Consider the following 19128-nt stretch of genomic DNA (forward strand, 5'->3'; position numbering starts at 1 on the left):
GTGGGGGCTGGGGGCCGAGCAAGGGGCTGTGGGGATTGGGGATACCCTGGGTATAAAAAAGAAGCTCACACTTCAGAATTAAGTAATTATAAAACTCAACTGATTCACCAATCTGTAGGGACAAACCCCAGGGACTAGTCTCGCCTCCAACTCGCCCTTAAGTGGAAACGCGGGAGCCGGGCTGGGGCCGGGGCCGGGGCCGTGGGGATTGGGGATACCCTGGGTATAAAAAAAAGAGCTCTCACACTTCGGAATTAAGTAATTATAAAACTCAACTGATTCACCAATCTGTAGGGACATACTTTAAGATTGCCATATGTTGTAGACCCAACACTTAATGAAAAGCTATGTCCTTCATGGGTACACATAAAATCAAACCACAGCATGCCCGTGAGACAAAAATGGCAGCTTGCCAAGCCTAATTCATAATTGTGGAGATTAATAATTTAACTGCACCTATAGCCCCAGGCAACAAGACCTCATTTCCTCAATGTTCTCAAATAATTTACAAATGAGATATATCAGATTCTTCGGATTTTTAGCACATTCAGAAGTTGTACATGGCTGATATATCAGCATATGCGATCCGAATGTCAATTCACACCATCTCTTTGGATAATACCAGTTCATTGAGATGAGACAATTATTCTATGCAATAATTTAATGTTACAGGATCCGATGTTTCTCCAGATGAAAGTGTTGATTTATATTGAAACTGGACATCCATCAAACGATGATTCTCTTTGGAGCGAGTCATGGTGAAAGTTCCTTCTAGGAAATCCCCTCTGCTTACTCGTGTGGGAGGATTCAACAAAAACACCTGTGTTTAGCAAGGAATGGTAAGTGTGTATCTAAGCAAGTTACCAGAGGAGAGCTAAAAATATCAGAAACACATATTATCATATCGAAAACAAGTAAGATAACTTCCATACCTGCTGACCCCAGTGAGTTGGATTATCTGTGCTAGGAGCAGTTGTTAACTCAACTACACGAGTTGCTGGACTGGAAGCACTTCCCTGGTAAGGCAAATCCATAAATTTGGTCATACAATAAGCCAAATCGAATTGTAATTAGTAACAGATTAAAATGAACCAATCAAATGGAAAAAAAAATGGACCATTAATGGAGCATTTTTAATTCGAAGGAAAGAAAATTATCCTACATACTTGAAAATGAACATCAAACCATCCAGCAAATCCACTGAATCTCCCTTGTTCAAGTGTAAAGGGAATTGTATAGTCTGACTGTACACTAGAAATTTCATCTACAGTAGCACTCAGACAATCCATTTTTTTCACAATGGCAGGGGTGCCAATTATTTGATGTGGATGAAGATTGTTCCAAAGAGAGGTCTGCAAATAATTGATTTGAAATTCAGTGTAGCTGTAAAAATTTGGAACCAAACAAAAAATGAGAGCAAAAACCACTTAAGGTGTAACTTGGCAACAGAGAAAAAAAAGCCACTTACTAAATTTCAAGAATATTTTGCCTGTATAAAGCCAAGAATAGATATGACATATAGCATCTAACTGCATAAGTCATTTCATCGTCAACACACCAAGAAGCAAATGTGAAACCCTAATATTTTGATTCAAAAGCCAAAAAAAATGTCAAGGAAATGAATCCTTGGCAACCAACTTATCATTTACCTTTTAAAACATCCATTGGAGATTTCTCTCAAAAGATACCGTAACTAGACAACTCCATTTACACATACACTTCACAATCTTTCACTAAAAGCATCAAAACACAAGCCAAGACCTTTTTTAAGGAAACCATTCCCGACATAAGTGTGCAAATAGTAGCTAGCTACCTTCAAAGAAAGGTTACTTAAAACTTCAAAGCAAACTTCAATAATGAATTATTTGCAGAAAATATTATCTACGCTGTGAGATATGTCAAGATGTGCCAATCCTGTAGCAATGGAATGCTGAGCCCAGACAGGGTACCTTTATATTAATAAAAGTACTCGACTTTGCCAAAAAAACAAAAGACAATTCACAGGAAACAGCAAGGAGTACTAAGAACTGATAAATTGGGTGATATCTATTATTAGTAGAGACATGGTATATATTAGAAAATTAATAAATTTAAAGCATTGGTTTTAGTAGTTCTGCAAAATCCAGATCAGAAAGAATTTATGCACCTCATACAAGTTATGAGAATCAATTCTCAACAAAAAATGCAGCCAAAAATCAAAAAGGTAATCATTCCTATAGAAAAAATCTGGTTTACTATAAAGATCACAATATGTTCCATCTCATTTCTTAGCTTTATGTTGCTTGAATTGAATGAACTAAATCAGTTGCTAGTCACCTGTAGATAATACTTCTTTTGCTCTTCGCAATAGGGCTGTGTTAGGATGCTCATATCAACACCATAAAAGTCATTGGTATCCTCTATAAAGTTATTCCAGTCCGTCACAGCATTTTCATAATCTAGCAACTTTTGTTCTCCTTGACCAGATCTGATTGGTGCTAACCACATTCGTGCATGGCTGGGATACCTGCAGGATACAAGCATTCTATTATTTATAGATTTTGTTTTTTAGATGGCAGAAAGACTTAAGCGTTTTGGAATATGTCACAACATGAGACAATTTGCCCTTGCAATGACAATGAAATATCATATAACACCAATACTCCAATTTGTTGAACAATGACTACAGTAAAAATGAGACAGATTGTGGAAACTTTAGATAGACATCAAGAATGCAATTTTTCTCAAAGATAAAATGCAGATTTGCATTATTATTAATTTCAGGAAGATTTCAAGATATTTAACAAAAGAATTATAGGAATCCAAGGCAACTTCCAAACAGTAGTAGCTAGGAAACAAACAAGACTTGACCAACTATCAAATGCTGCAAGATATTAACTCAATAGAAAAGGGAAGAAATAAGGAACAAAAAGAGATAGATGAAAACCTGCTAATGCCAATTCCACAACTCACAGACAATCGACAGCAAGCAAAACCAGTCATTGATTTCTAAATTCTTAACCCTTTTAACTCCAAGAGAGATTACCGGTTACCAACCTAAGGACCAAGCAAACCTACCCGTAAGATAAAGCTAGACAACATAGATCAACCACACAAAGGGCACATCACATAACACCGGTATATACAAGGAAAACCCAAGATGGGAAAAACCTCGGTGAGAAGTGCTGTTGGAGTCTACTGCTCCAATTCAGCCTCACAATGAAAACCTTAGGTTACAACATTTAGGGCACCAACCCCTGCACCGAGCTCCAAATCAATGATCTGTCTTGTACATAATCAATTACAAAAGTAATAGTTTGATTACAAGTGAATCTTGTAACCACTGCATACACTTTATTCTGTTGGTTTCTCACTTCCTCTGCCTCACCGCTTTACTTCTACTCTTCTTTCTATCTCCTTCTCAGTCTCTCTGCTCACCTTCACTTGCTGCTGCTGGTACTGGTTCTACTTCTGCCTATTGGATGAACAGCCAGAACATACACCTGCTGCCGATTACTCTGCTCACCGGTTTATCCTTTCTCTGCTCACTACTTGCAAGATCTTCTCTCCATACACATGCAACTGCTTCACTCTCCACTACCTTCCAGTTGGCAAGAACACTGCCGGTTCCTACCTCTGCAACTCACTTTGCAGTTTTTTGGTTTATTTGATATTGCCGGTTAAGCCACTGTTAAACCCTTTCACCGGTTTAACCTTCCCTTCTAGCTCTTCTCTTCAAATGCTGAGTTCCTTGACTCTTCTCAGTCTTATCTCCTCTTTCCTTTGCTCAGGATCACTCTCCTTCACCATTCAGCATCACCGAATAATGTCTTCTGCCTTCATTCTTATTATTGAGCTTTCTCGCCAAAACGCAGCTTCAAATTCTTGGCGCGCAAGGGTTTCTTCCACTGATCACGAGGTCAATCAGATCCAATCAAATCTTGTTCTACGCGAGGATGAACAACCTGCAAGCAATCAGGGATCTCCTACCATATCTTCTTCTTTCCAAGGCACGTTTGCTAAACTTAGCAAACACAGACAGTCCATCGGCAAGGCTCAAGATCAATCACAATAAATGGTTCTGCAGATTGCATCACCAACCTCATTGCACCTAGACACTCTGCGTCGATCAATGCATCCCATTGATCACTTATGTTCCACCTTCCTCGAGCCACACACCTCAACAATGCCTCCCATGATTTTCGCAGTCAACATTAAATGTCGACCAAATACCAACAACCTCACCACCATGGCACTTCACCAACCTCTGCAAGCTTGCCACTTCCACTCCACGTGGCATCCCTGTCGGTATCCATCTCAGCTTAGACCTTTGTGTCGGTTCAAACAGGATCACCGACCAAACACTCAATCGGTGCACACCTACCAAACATCTAACCCTATCGGTTCTCTAACCCTGCTGGTACGTCTTCCCTTACCGATTACCCTTCTTGCCCTCTCCTTCCTTGTGTCGGTGGATTTTGTCAGCCCGGTCATCAACCATGTCGATCGTCAGCAGCAATATAGGATGACTCATGTGCATCTTCATCAGACTGAGAGCACTTCATTTTTATCTCTCTGTCCACTTGGTTGTATATGCCGGTATCCTCCTTGTTTACCAATTGGCATGTTTCCGCCTTCATATCGGTAGTGTGCATGATATCTTCATGCCATCCATCTCCAACTAGTATGCATATGTGGCAACACCACTTTCCATCTGCATACCGGTAAGTCCATGTGTGCAACTGCAGAGCCTTATCTTCATTTGACGGGTTCTCTTCTCAACCGGTTTGCCAAGGAGGCAAACTCACCATCTTAACTCTTCCTTCTCTACCTAGGTAGCACATCATGTCTTCACATGCTGATCCGGTGCACATCTCTGATCTTATCCTCAGGAGGCTTCCTCATCTTCTACTTTGGTCATTCGGTCTATGCATCCAATCACCTAACTTAGCTTATTTTGACTAACTTATCCTGGAGAGTCATGATGTATGTCATGTATGTTGTGGGATAAGCAAAGTATTACCACTTATCAGGGGTAGGAATAGACAACTGCACTTCAACTACTAAACACTGATGGAAGAAGATCTATGTCACCTGCCGGTAATGATGTGACTTCACTGAAGAGAGGATACATCTCCAACTTGGCATATGTCCCAGTACCTTTTCCATGTCATCTTTGCTCACTGAAGCAACACACACTCTGTCAACACTTTCTCTTTCTCGGTGGGAAACCTGCTAGTTGACCTCATACTAGCATATCGGTTGCACTGCTAACCCTTCATTAGATCATACTGCAATGAGCTCTACTGGTCACACTCTTTATGGTTTTCATCACTCACCAATCACTTCTCTATCATGCGTGTTCAGCATCAGCATGCATACTCACAAACCGGTTCCTTCTTCCCAATACTGATATGTAAACCAGTTACTCCAACATGCTTACCTAGGGGCTTCACTGTTCACACTACCGGTTGATAGCACTAACAACATATCAACTATTCTCCCATACCGGTTGTCCCGCTTTATGCTATACCGGTTGACATCAATGACAACACAATGCCAACAATTCATATGTTACAAGAAAACCTGGAGCATTCACACAAAAACTCAACTGCCCTTGTAACAACTAAGGACCACATATCAAAGTTACCCATATCTACACTCGTATCTGATAAGACGAATTCTATCTATCTACAAATCTACTCTGTCAATGCAAAAAGATGCTTCTTAAGCACAGAGAGTACAAACAGAAAAATAAGAAAAAAAGGTCTTATACCCTAATATTTATATCCATTGTTGCATGATAAGCAACGTCTTGAAGTGAAACAAGCCACGATATTGTATAATGCATTAGAATTCTATAAAGAAGATATTGCAAGTATAAATGGAACTTGTTAAAATAATATTAATATCTTCTATAATGGTCATCTTCTATTTTAAGTTGTTGACTTATTTAGCTTGTTAAGTTAGCTTTTTATTATGTAATTCGCTTTTAAGCTTTATTTAGCTTTTAAGCTTAATTTAGCTTTCACGCTTAATTTAGCGTTTAGCTCTTTAATCTTTTACTTTAACGTTATGTTCTAACTATAGAATGTCGTCTTGTAATGTCTATATATACGCTCGTATATTGTTGAATACATTATCCGATTAATGAATCATTCATTCAATTTATTTTTCATGGTATCAGAGCGAGTCGATGGGATTTCTTTAAAGTTTGGCAAATTTTTTAATAAAGATTCATGGCCTTTTTTTTTGGAATATTTTCCAAAAAAAAATTTTATTGTTTTTTATAAAAAAACGATTTTGTTTTTTTGTTCATGGGCAAATTTCTGTGTTGGGCAGCAGTTCATGTTTTTTTAGGGTTCTGGAGATTTTCGGCCCTGCAACTTGGAGGTTTTTTTTTTCAAATTGAAATTTTTCCTAAGGTTTCTGATATTTTCGACTAGGGTTTTGACCCTTCAGTTCAAGTCAAAATTTTATTCTGGTTGCATATTCTTGGTGGGTTTTTCAAGACCTCAATTGGGTCGTCATCAGATTTTTATGGGTGTATCGTTTTTTGTGCCTCGATTTTTGAGCAGTCGGATTTGCATTTTGATTTCAGATTCTTGGTGGGTTTTTCGAGAGCTGGTCTCAAAATTTTCTGGGTGCCTCTTTTTTTGTGCCTCAAATTTTGGGTCAGCGAATTTGCCTTGGAATTTAAAAACAGCCAACAATTTCTGCTAATTATGTGGATGTCGGGAATTTTGGTGTCTTCTGGGCACCGTTTATGTTGTACATCCGACCTAGGGTTTCTACCCCTATTTTTTTTGGCGTTTTTGGGGAAAAAAATCGTCAATATTTTTTTGGTTTTTTAACAAAAAATCAGAGGTATTTTTTTATTTTCAGCAAATTATTATTTTTTTCGGATTATTTTTAAGTAAAATTTCAGGTATTAAGTTTGCAGAAAATTTTAATTTCTGGGTTTCTTCCAAACCTCGAAATTCGCACCTTAGAATTCGTGCCAGAATTCTCCTCCAAGGTTTCAGATTTTTTGTGCAGCTGCTTCTATTCTGATTTTTAATCAGAATCTTCTGTCTCATTCTTTGTGCCTTCACTAGGTTGACCACGTTCAACCTCAGTTTCTGTGATGGCATCTTTGACCAACATCATGTTGGAACACAGTCAAAAGTTCAACGACCTCAACTACAACACCTGGAAACAGCTCATTTTCATGATTTTTGAATATCGTTACCTTTATCAGATTGATTTAGGTCAGACCTCGTCTTACAGGTCCCAAGGTTTTCACGATTTTTTTCTGAAAAATTGTTTGTCGGTTTTCTGATTTTTTCCAAAAAAATCATGGGAGGGTTTCCATGATTTTTTCCTCAAAAATTGTTTGCAAGGTTCACAATTTCCCTTAAAAATTATCTCATCTATAATCCAAGATATTCGCGTAAGATCTTAATTATCTGTCATCCGCAAAGCTTGCGTGGGATTTCTAGGTTTTCACGATTTTTTCTTCAAAAATTGTTTGTTGGTATTTACAGTTTTTTCCTCAAAAATCATCTCTGTAATACGCGAAGTTCGTGTGGGATTTGTGATTCCGGAAGTTTTCTGGTTTTGATCGATTTTTCTTCTCAAAAATCAAGCTTTGTTGCAATCAATTTGGGTCGCACCTGTCAGGGTGAACATCTGCAACCATGGTATCTTGCAGTCAGTTTTGGAGTTGGTACTCTTCTGCAAAAGGGTTTGCTGATTTTTTCCTCAAAATCATTGTTTCAGGCTTCAGTAATTCACGTGTGTCCGATCTCTAATTCGCGTGTGAAGGCTACATTCGCTTGGATAGCTTTTGGTACTCTTGGTCATTTACATTTTGCAGATCCTAGGAGGGTCTCTGTAGCAGCAGAGTGTTCTTTGCATCTGTGATCATAACACCTGCAGTGTTTTCTGTAGGTTATTGAGTACGATGACCATTAGGGAGGGTGTTAAAATAATATTAATATCTTCTATAATGGTCATCTTCTATTTTTAGTGGTCGTCTTCTATTTTAAGTTGTTGACTTATTTAGCTTGTTAAGTTAGCTTTTTATTATGTAATTAGCTTTTAAGCTTAATTTAGCTTTCACGCTTAATTTAGCGTTTAGCTCTTTAATCTTTTACTTTAACGTTATGTTCTAATTATAGAACGTCGTCTTGTAATCTCTATATATACGCTCGTATATTGTTGAATACATTATCCGATTATTGAATCATTCATTCAATTTATTTTTCAAAACTAACAGAGTTCGAATGCATTATACAAAATCTTGGCATGTTTCACGAACTTGAACTTATTATACTTATGGATCAACGAGTTACTTGATAATTTCTTCATTCCTTCAACAATTAAAAGGCACATGAGGCTTCAAATGCAGTGTGAATAGTAAATAAAGCCACTTCACAACTTCAAGCTAAGATTGCTTTGGAACAAACTCAATGAAGACACATAGGGAGGTTAGTGTTAACCTGCTTCAATGTAAAAAACACTCATTTTCCTGTTTAAATTGTGCCTTGGAACAAGAATGGCCATTTTATGATGTTCTTGGTTCCCATTGGCCTTAGACAATTCAAATTCAAGTGTCAATACGAGTCCAAACTAAGAAAGTTCAAGAGGAGAACAGTGTTCTGTGGAAGTTCATACTCGTAGTAGAATCCAAAATGTTGTAAATTAAAGTAAATTATGCCACACATGAATTTTGTAGATGTACTGTATTGATGGCTTAGTGACAAGAAGGGGGAATTGGGCATCTATCTTTAATACTTGTGTACTTATGTTCCTAAAGTCTCTTCCAAATTTAAACAGCTATTCTCCCCCATCGTATCAGATTGAAACCCACCAAATCTAGTAACTAAGCTATCTTTACTCTTTAAGATTTATTTACATGAGCTCAACAACTATTTCTTGGGGTTATGGAGCATTTTGGGTGAATGTCACCCCATTTTAGTGCCAAATGTTGATGTGTTTTTTATGCACCTCGAATACAGAATAAAATACCAAGGTATTCCATCCTCTCTTGAACAAAGAAACCTTATATGCTGAATGATGTGATCAAATAAGGAAACTCCAAGGTTTACAATGCAAACAATGCAACTTAATGCTCGGGATAGACTCAATGAATATGATGAGATTTTGCTGGAATCACAAGGGGACTTACATTCATGAACTCTTGGAACGTGAAAACTAACTTCTCTTGCTTGGAAAAGAAAAGATAAAAGAGGTAGAGCTAAGAAGGCTAATCTAATCCTAAGAATCTAACAAATGATTGTTGAATCAGTGACACCAAACCAAGCTTCACCTCACCATGCGGGAACAACTACACAAAGATAATGCAATCTCCTAAGGGTAAGCGAATGATTTTCATATCCCTATTTTTAAATTTCGGCAATTCTTTCTTCTACAAGAGAAATATACGATATGCCATATCTTTTCTAGGGGTGATTCATTAAGTAATCAATTGCAAATTTCTGATATTACAAATATATTGAATTGGAATCGTATGCAAGTTCTAACATTAATTCCAGATAGGGTCTTGATGTGACATTTTCACACATCGCCGCCCCATTGCAAATGGAGACCCCCTTGTTTTTTTTTCTTTTTAGGCTAGTGTTTTGGTGTCTTGGGGTTTTGTCTTTGATTTCTCGCCTCTGCAAATGAGTCAAGTTTTTTGAAATTTGGAGTCACCAAAAATCAACGAGCAAAAGTAGTCAAATGGACGTTTTGATGCTATGGATGTGCTCAAACAAGTCGAAGGAGTAAAATCGCAATTTCCTAGAGTCAATTCTGGCAACTTCCTATTTTTTAGGAAATGTGTTTTTTGTTTTTTCTAAATTTAGAAAGTTTTATTTTTGGCATTTTGGGGCCAATCCAAGAACCTGCTTTTATGGTCTGCTTTTCTAAAAGTAAAAAGTTGCTTTTCTCTAAGAAAAGAAAGTTTATTTTTCAGGTTCACAAGTGGTCATTAGGTTAGGAATGTTAGAGTATTCGGATATTTACTTGATTAATTAAACAATATTTGTTTAATTATTTAAGTTCCCTTTATCTCTTTTACACTTAAGCTAACTTTAGGTGCATAATAATTAATTCTTTTATTAATTATTATGTGCAAACCTATATTATCCCTTTAGGGTTTCTTTAGGGTTGCATATCTTTAGGGTTTCTATTATCCTTTTATAAGGATTGTATTGTACTTGTTCATTAAATTGATTCCCTTTCTGAATGATAATTTTCTTCTTCAGAGCATTTATGTTTTTTTGCTTTATGTGCTTCCATTCTTCTCTTGTGACAGGTATTTGCATGCAGGTGTTCTTGGGATCTCTGAAGTTGTATTTCCTCAACTTCTTCATGGTATCAGAGCCTACATCTGTTGCTGCTTGTTCCTGATTTTTCAGAAGATTTTTTAGAGAAGGGTTTCAAGTTTTTTCAGAATTTTTTATTGGATCTGAGGTAGCTGTTTTGTTTCTGATCATTTTGGGTTCAAACGGACCTCACCGTTGAGCTCAGAACGCCCCAAAACCCCCATTTCCACATAAAATTTGTCATTTTTTGACAAATTTGGGTTCTGAAACTTATTCTTTGGTTTTGCCTTTTTTGGCACGAATTTCGAAAAATTCATCAAAAAATCATTAAAAAAAATCAGAGCAGTTTGGACCAAAACAAATCTCACCGTTGCCTTCCAAAGTGCGTTTCCATTCATTTTGATATATAATTCGACCTATTTCGGTGACAAGTGCATCTGGGCCATGATTTTTTCATTGGCACGCTTTACGAGGCACAAAAATCCATACGGTTGTACCTGCAAATGCGTCAGAAAATTTTCGTCAAAAAAAAACAAAAAGATTATTTTTATTTTTTTTACCCTTTTTTTGCCCAAAAAGAGGGGTTTTTTTCTTTTGGCCATATCTTGGGCATACGAAGTCATTTTTTCGAAAACGAATAGGCATCGGAAAGCTGGTTCCGAGCCGGACCTCGTCATGTTGGTAATTTTTTCCAATTTTGCTGTTTGACTGTGTTTTTTTTTTTTCAGTCAAAGTGGGGTCTCTTTTTTGCACTCCGGGAGCCATAGAATGAGCATCTGAACTTCGTTTTTCAAAAAATTTATATCGTTGGAAAGCTTGTTCTGTGCACTTTCCAGCCATATGAGTTTTATTTCCATATTTTGCTCCATGCATATTTTATTCAGTTTTTTGTTTTTCAACACTCTGGTGGGATATCTTGGTTGTTTTAGGTCCTAGGATCTCTTCTCTGGGTAGGATGTCTCTATTTTGGTTCTCGTTTCTATTTTCAGTCTTCTTATCATTGTAGCTTGTCTTTTTGCAAACGCACTGAGATAAAATGCCATCATGCATTGTTTACTTGGGATCTTGCACATCTTGTGCATTGTTGTACATGCACTACTTATAAAGTGCCATGAGGAGGTTGATGTTTGCCTTGTTTGCCATCTACCGTTGTCCAGTGAGTGTTCCTTCCACGACATTCGCCTCATGATGTGTGTCAAGTAAGTGTTCCTTCCACGACACTATGTACTTTCTATGCACCCTTGATGCTCCTGGTTCTTCGTCATGCAGTTCTTGTTGGTCATTCTTTTCAGTGTTCCTCTCCCTCTTCAGCATTATGGGGAGGTTTGTCATGTTGGTTCTAATGCTTTCGTGGTTCGATTGATCAGCTCTTCAGGGTTTGGCATTTTCATACCATCTGTATCTTCGATTTCAGTTGTTTGTCTTGTTTGCCTTCTGATTCGAGTAGTGTCATTTGAGGGCACTCGTACAAATTATAGTCTTTTCTACCTAGTCATGTTCTATTTCAGTGGAGGTTCTTCAGCTCAACAGTTATTTTTCGACAGAGTTTGCAGGTTCTTCATGCTTCAGTAGTGTTATTTTCCATCTCTTTTTGGAGTAGAGTTTTGTTCCCACGTGGTTTTCTCTATTTCTCCAATTTATAGAGATTTCATTGTATTTGGGTACCTAATCAAGCCTTGTTGCCGAGACCTATCTTTATTGCTTTCAGTAGTTGTTCTAGGTTTTAACTTCTCCCTAAATCTAGCTAAAGGGGGGGTGTTAGAGTATTCGAGTATTTACTTGATTAATTAAACAATATTTGTTTAATTATTTAAGTTCCCTTTATCTCTTTTACACTTAAGCTAACTTTAGGTGCATAATAATTAATTCTTTTATTAATTATTATGTGCAAACCTATAGTATCCCTTTAGGGTTTCTTTAGGGTTGCATATCTTTAGGGTTTCTATTATCCTTTTATAAGGATTGTATTGTACTTGCTCATTAAATTGATTCCTTTTCTGAATGATAATTTTCTTCTTCAGAGCATTTATGCTTTTTTGCTTTATGTGCTTCCATTCTTCTCTTGTGACAGGTATTTGCATGCAGGTGTTCTTGGGATCTTTGAAGTTGTATTTCCTCAACTTCTTCAAGGAAAAGGTTCAAGTCAAGAAGGTTCATCCAAGAACAAACCAATTATGAAATAGCGTTTGAATCCAAAGGATAATTTCCAAAAACCTGAGGTTGAAGATCATAAGGAGATGGCTAAGTTTGGAGTTAAAATCAAGAGAGTTCATTGTTCAAATCATGAAGGATGCTCATCCATGGAAGAGATTCCTTGACCAAGACCAAGTTTGCCCTCAAGACATAGCAAACTTCCTTGGCATCAAGCAAAGTTCGGCAATGGAGTGGGTTAAGAAAGTGATTAAGTGTTAGCACTTTGAAAGGAAAAAAGTCAGAAATTTTGGTCTAAAGTATAGCAACTAGGTGGAATTTCCAAACAAGACATCAAGTCCACCCATGGTATTAGGAAGATTTCCAATGGCAAGTGAAGTCAGCCCTTCTCCAAGCAAGAAAGTGTTGAGTCAAGATGGAGTTCACATGAAAATTCCTTGCTCCTACGCCAAGTCCGCCTAGCAACATGACAAAGTTCCTCAAACTCATGGCATGGAAAAAAATTTCCTATCTTACTGTCAAGTCCACCTAGGGAGGTTGGAATAGTTCCTTGTCAACATCTCAAGTCTGCCTAGACACATAAAAAAGTTCCTTATGCTCACACCATGTCTGCCCTTGGTGGATAAGGGTAAAGAATTTGAAAAATTTTGGCAAAGTAGAAATGGATTAAAACAAAGAGATAAAGCATATTCGCTCAAGTCATGTAAGGAAAAGAATTTGAAAGTTTAGCAAAGAAAAAGATTAAAGTAAAGAGAAAGTCATCCAAGTTGAGGAGGGAAAATTTGGTGGATTAAAACAAGAAAAGCCAAAAAAAAAAGATGAAAACAAGAATAGAATTCGCCTAAGTGCTGATGACAAGGCGAATAAAGCAAAGTCAAAGGTGGGAGCGAAATTCGCCAGAGTGTTCAAGGAAAAGGAGAAAGCAATTAAAGTAAGGTTGGAATCAAAAAGAATACGCCCAAGTATTGTTGAATGATAAGGTAGATTAAAGCAAAAATTGAAAAAGCACAAGGAAATTCACATAAGGCATAGAAAGAAAAGAGTTTGAGAATTTTTGGGCAAAGTGTTGAAAGAAAAGTGAAATATAGCAAAAAGGTTGAGAAGAAGAATTCAAAAAACTTTGCTAAATGAATAAAGCAAAAGAAGAAAACAAGAAGAAATCCGCTGAAGGTGAGGAAGAGAAGATTTAGCTAAGTGTTTTGGCAAGTGAAAAATCCTCAACCATGTCGAAGTCCGTCCATGCCTTGTGGCAAAATTTCGAAGGCAACACCAAGTCCGCCCAAGGAAAAATCAAGGAAATTCCTCAAACAAGAAGCAAATCCGTTCAAGAAATGTTAAGGAAAATTCGGCTAAGTGTTGGTGGATTGAAAGAAAAGCAATACCTTGGAGGAAATTTTGAAAAATTGGTTAAATGTCAAGGAAATTTCTCAAGCAAGAAGCAAATCTGTTCAAGAAAGATGAGGGAAAATTCAGCTAAGTGTTGGTGGATTGAAAGAAAAGTTAAAATCAGGTGCCAAGTTGTTGACGTGTATTTTATACACAATCATACACAGAATAAAATACCGACAGGCATCTTATCCTCTCTTGAGAAAATAGTCTCTAACTGCTGAAGATCTGCAAAAGGATCAGTTAGATGGACTCCAAGGTTCTTTTAGTGGGGTCTCCACGTGTGGACAAGCTTTTTTAGTGGTATGATGTGATTTGTTGTTTCCTCCAAGGCGTCTTACGGATTCCAAAGGCTCGAAGATTTTACTAATTTAAAAGGAACTTTCAAAAAAATGGCAAAAGGACAGGGTTTAAGGGAGTCTAATCTAGCCTAACCCTATGAACGACTTAGCATGAATGAGATTTGGCAAGACTCAACCAACTTCAATTTTGCCATAAGATAACAACTCAATTGAAATTAGTGCGATCTTCTAAGGTAATAATGATGTTCAATGCATCAAAGACCAAGGACACTACTACGAAGGTACATATCCTAGATACGAAAATGCTTGAAGGTTAAGGACTCAAAATGTTTTCCAGTCGACCACGCAAGGCGTTCCTACAATCAGCAAGAAGCTAGTGGTTTGGATTGCGAATCCTACCAAATATCAAACCTCACACTTAGTCTTTCAAATTAACAAACTACTTTGATTGAGCGTGATTCAAGTACATCCAACAACCATGAAGATAACTTAAGAAATTTGCAACAAAACACCATAACTTCAATATTTTATTGATTTCCAAGTCATCATATACAACAATTGCTTGAGTTTCTCTCTTCAAGACTCAATCTTGCTACAAAATAAAAATTGCTTCTAACTCTAATCTCTCTATTACATCAACTATTATCTCTCACACTTATTCACTATTAACTATTACCAAATGAAATGAAAAATGGGGGTATAAATAGCATCCCCAATTACAATGAAAGGTCCAGATTGAAAGTAAATCAATGGACAAGATCATGACACCTAAACCCTAATTAGGGTTTGTTACAAATGACCTCCTTTTTACTGAACAATATTAAATACATAGCCAAATATTAAATTTGGCACAAAAATCTAGGAGGTATCAACCAATGAGAAATAAGATGTCATGTCATCTGTAACAACCTTTCATCTAGAATCTTATTCCCTTTCCAATTCTCTTTCTTAGCATATGCAATGAATTTTGTCACGATTCCTTCGATTTCTGTGCTTGGAATCTCGGGAAGATTCTTGATACTCTCTTCTAAGTGGATAACCTGATCAAATGCATCTAGAAGAGCCGTGTCCCAAGTAGGTTCAAGTTCCTTTGTTCTATCAATCAGGAGCATGGTGGCATACATCTGATCATACTGCTCATTTGTAACATCTGCGTCCTTGCGAAAGATGATCTTGATTCTATCCTCAAATTCTTGTAAATCCACATCTGTCTCGACCTCGATCCTTCTGCCGAGAATGGTACGAAGTACCTCAAATATTTTGTCCTGGATCGGATTGATCACCTCCTCAACTTGACCACATCTAACACTAATGTCCTCGAAGAGAACACTCTTTATATGGAGTAAGGTTGACCACTGAAACAAACTGTGAGAATCACCTTCTAAGATCCTCTCTTGTGCTAAAATTCTTCTGGATGTGTGTCTTATTACTTTCAAGACAGGGATGACAACGTCCTTAGTATGGGCAAATGCAGCTACTGTTGCCATCAATCTGTGGATAATTTCAAGAACTTGGATAGCCTGATGAATGATCTTCGACATCCTTGTAACAAACTCTAAGGCCATTGTATGAGATCTATCCATCCAACTACATGTACGCTGGACCAGGTTCCTGAATCTTTCTGCTTCATTGATCGATTGAAGGGGCAATGCCTGCACTGGTGATCTAACTGGATCCTGACGTCCCAAAGGTTCATTGATGTGACTGAAATATGTCCTCCATGCACCGACCTCTTTCTCAAGCTTTCTATTCTTTTCCACTTCTTCTCTAAACTTGTCCTTCAATGCCTCAAATGTGTCGGTGGCATCATCTAAAGTCTGCTCTGCTGTGGATGGTCCTAACTCAATAGTCTGTATATGATAGTCTTCTGCTAGGATTTCACCCTCATATTTGTCTGCTGCTGGTGTAGCTATCTGCAGTTTTCTAGATCCAGCCTCATCTCGAATCATCTTGGACATCTTTGTAGCCTTCTTCTTCTCTGTTGTCATATGTGAACGTCCAACAAGACTCTCTAAATCAATTGCACTGTCCTCGTCCTCTATTACGATCACCTTAGTCAATCTTTCCTTCAACCAATCTAGGATATTCGATCTTGTCTCTTGAACTTGAATTTCTTTATGTACTATTTCTTCTTGTCTGGGAGGAGATGTTACTTCATTATCATTATCTAAATCATAGTCTTGGAGAGATCCATCGGATGAAACATGCTGTGCCTGCCCTTCCTCCTGTCTATCATTCTGTACCATTGATTCCATGGACTCTTCCACTCGAACTGTTCTATCCTCTGGTCTGGAAGAAGTACCTGGTGTTTGATCTTTGTTGGCACCTTGCTTTTTCTTGGAAGACTCTTTCTTTTCCGATCTTTCCTTTCTTTTTGAACCTCTCGAATGGAGATTGCCCTCACTGGCACATCAAAGGTTACCTTCACCTGAATTCCTAGGATTAGGATTGCCTTCACTAACACTGGCTCCACCTTCAGCTGGTTTTTCTTCCAAAGTAAAAGACATAGCTATGCCCTGTTCTCTTAACTTCTGATGCTGAACGTCTACCCATCTGCGAGTACAAGACAAGACTGGTGCCATCAAATCATCTAAATCCACGGCCTCGGGCTCATTCCAATTCAAACTTATTGTTTTGCTTTCTCTATCATATGAAGATTGGATGTGCCTGCCGTTGTCCTGAGCTTGGTCGGCCACTCTGTAAATCTTACATTTCCTGATGAAATCCAAAGGCAATCTAGAATGCATTTTTCGTTTCACTTCGAGATCATCTAGGAGATTCATCATAAAATCTTCAATCTGGTGCTCATGTCTAAATCTTCTACCGACCGTCTCCTCTAAATGTCCAAGTGGATCAAAACTATTCCTCCAAGCAAAAGATGAAAAAGGATACAAGGCTAACTCCTTCTCTGCGTCATTCATGGCTAAGACATTAGGACATACCTCAACTGAATTACCCAAAATAATAGGTACCTGAACTCCATTCTGATGTCTGTGTCTGAATGCCTTCACATATGCTGCCAACTGCCTTGTTACTTCAAGTAACACAATTCTGTCTGTCGGGTACCTCGGCAACATGTATGGAGGTAAAGGACATCCATACACTCTAATGTAAGTGAACTTGGGAAACTGAATGAACCAAGCACCGTACCTCTTGATGAACTCCTGGGCATCCTGAGATAATCTGTTGTGAATCCCTCCTTGCAACGTCCTTGTGATGTTCATCGTGAAAGTATCATTGACTAACTTGTAGTTCTTCCCTGGTGGATGATGCAAGTAGGTATAGGATTCACAAACTCTGACCTCGCCGGGTCCTCTTCCAATCACTCCTCTGTGAGGTAGTCCTGCGTACTCAACGCTCCTGATTAAGGCATAGATGACGTATGAACTCATGTGGAAGGACTTAGTAGCCCTGAGTCTTCTCAACTGTACGTCTAAGCAATGGCTAATTATCCTAGCCCAATGTATTGTACCCTTTCCTTGAACAATCACCTGGATGAAGTAAAACATCCATTTCTCAAAATAGAAGGCATGAGGTGCTCCTGTAACTCTGTTGAGCATGGTAATCAAATCTCTGTACTCCTCTTGGAAATCAATCCTGTGTGGTGTGTTTGGTACTTTGCTCAGACGGGGACGACTCTTGAGTAGCCAGTTCTTGTTGATTATGCTTAGGCAAGCATCTGGATCATCATCGTACACTGATCTGGCTCCTTCAATGCTCTTGTATATCATGTCCCTGTGCTCTGGAAGATGGAAGGCCTCACTTATGGCTTCCTCTGAAAGGTACGCCAAAGTGCTTCCCTCATTGGACACAATTGTCCTGCACTGTGGATTGTAGTGACGGGCACACTCGATCATCAACTCGTGGCACTGAATGGCTGGAGGAAAACCGGCCGCCTTGATGATGCCACTCTCTATTATTCTCCGGGCGACAGGTGATGGCTTGCCGATGTAAGGGACCTCTCGGAACTTCTTTGTGCTAAAGTTCCCCAAGTTTGTATCTCCAATGTTGCTCCATTTAGACACGATCTTGGTCTCCACTTCTTCGGTCTTCTGATCTTCTTTCATGAGAGCCGAGCGACTAGTGGATGCTCCCGCCTTTGGGGTTGCCATACCTACACAACATTTCATTATAAGAAATAGATTTTGCAATAAATAACGTAAATAAGAGAGATAAATTTTAGGAAACCTCATGATAAGTCTCTAGAGTCATCATTTCCTAAAATACAACGATTGAGCCAAGAGAAATTCAAGAATCAAAATTCAAAATTTCAAAAAAAAATTGAAATATGACGATGAATGAATAAAGCAATAATAATTAAATCGCCATACCTCGATAGAGAGCTAACTCTAGAATGCAAAAACAAAATTTGCCTAGGCAAAATTGAGGTATAAAGTAATCTTCAATATGATCTCCTCAAAATTGACTTCGCCACCTCTGGAGAGAACGTGATCTTCAATTATCGCCTTCGACGTGGTCTTAGATGGATCCCCAAGTTCGCCTTTGGTGTGGTCTTCAAATTCGCACCACCTTTTGATAACTAAGCGCCACCTTTGGATGAATGAAACTCGTACTACCTTTGGTCTTCAACGCAATTCGCACTCAGCACTTCCCTTCGTCTTCCTCAATTCGCATGTAGAAAGGTAAAATAATGATGTAGAAATGATAGTTTTTACCCCCCTTTATATAGCGCTCACATCACAATTCACCCTCAAGGCCGACTTGATAAAATAAAGTAATTTCAAACGATTTTTAAATAAAATAACAAGGCCGACTTACATGCATGAGCGTTCTTATTCGACTTTTAATTATTTAATTCATTAATTAATTAAATGCCTTTTATTTTAATTAATAAATTTCGATTTTTTAAATCAAGGCAAAATAATTAATTAATGCAAAACGCCATATTAAATGCCAATTAAATAGGACTTAAATCTTATCGAATTTTGGCATTAAAATGAATTTAAAAAGGTTTATTTGGCGCCAAAAATTTGAAA

General features: G+C 37.9%; 1 protein-coding gene across 1 annotated transcript in view; it reads right to left on the minus strand.

Moving 5' to 3' along the window:
- Positions 1-391: 391 nt before the first annotated feature.
- Positions 392-19128, minus strand: part of LOC131028322 (protein arginine N-methyltransferase PRMT10) — a 66499-nt gene continuing 47762 nt past the window's right edge. Inside the window, exons 4-7 of the mRNA XM_057958578.2 lie at positions 2317-2506; positions 1167-1352; positions 933-1016; positions 392-820 (exon numbers count right to left, since the gene is read on the minus strand). Of these exons, the coding sequence (XP_057814561.1) occupies positions 644-820; positions 933-1016; positions 1167-1352; positions 2317-2506 (637 nt within the window). The 3' untranslated portion in view covers positions 392-643. The remainder of the gene's footprint in view (positions 821-932; positions 1017-1166; positions 1353-2316; positions 2507-19128) is intronic.

The sequence above is a fragment of the Cryptomeria japonica genome, chromosome 7 (genome assembly GCF_030272615.1).
Source record: "Cryptomeria japonica chromosome 7, Sugi_1.0, whole genome shotgun sequence".
NCBI classification, from domain to species: domain Eukaryota; kingdom Viridiplantae; phylum Streptophyta; class Pinopsida; order Cupressales; family Cupressaceae; genus Cryptomeria; species Cryptomeria japonica.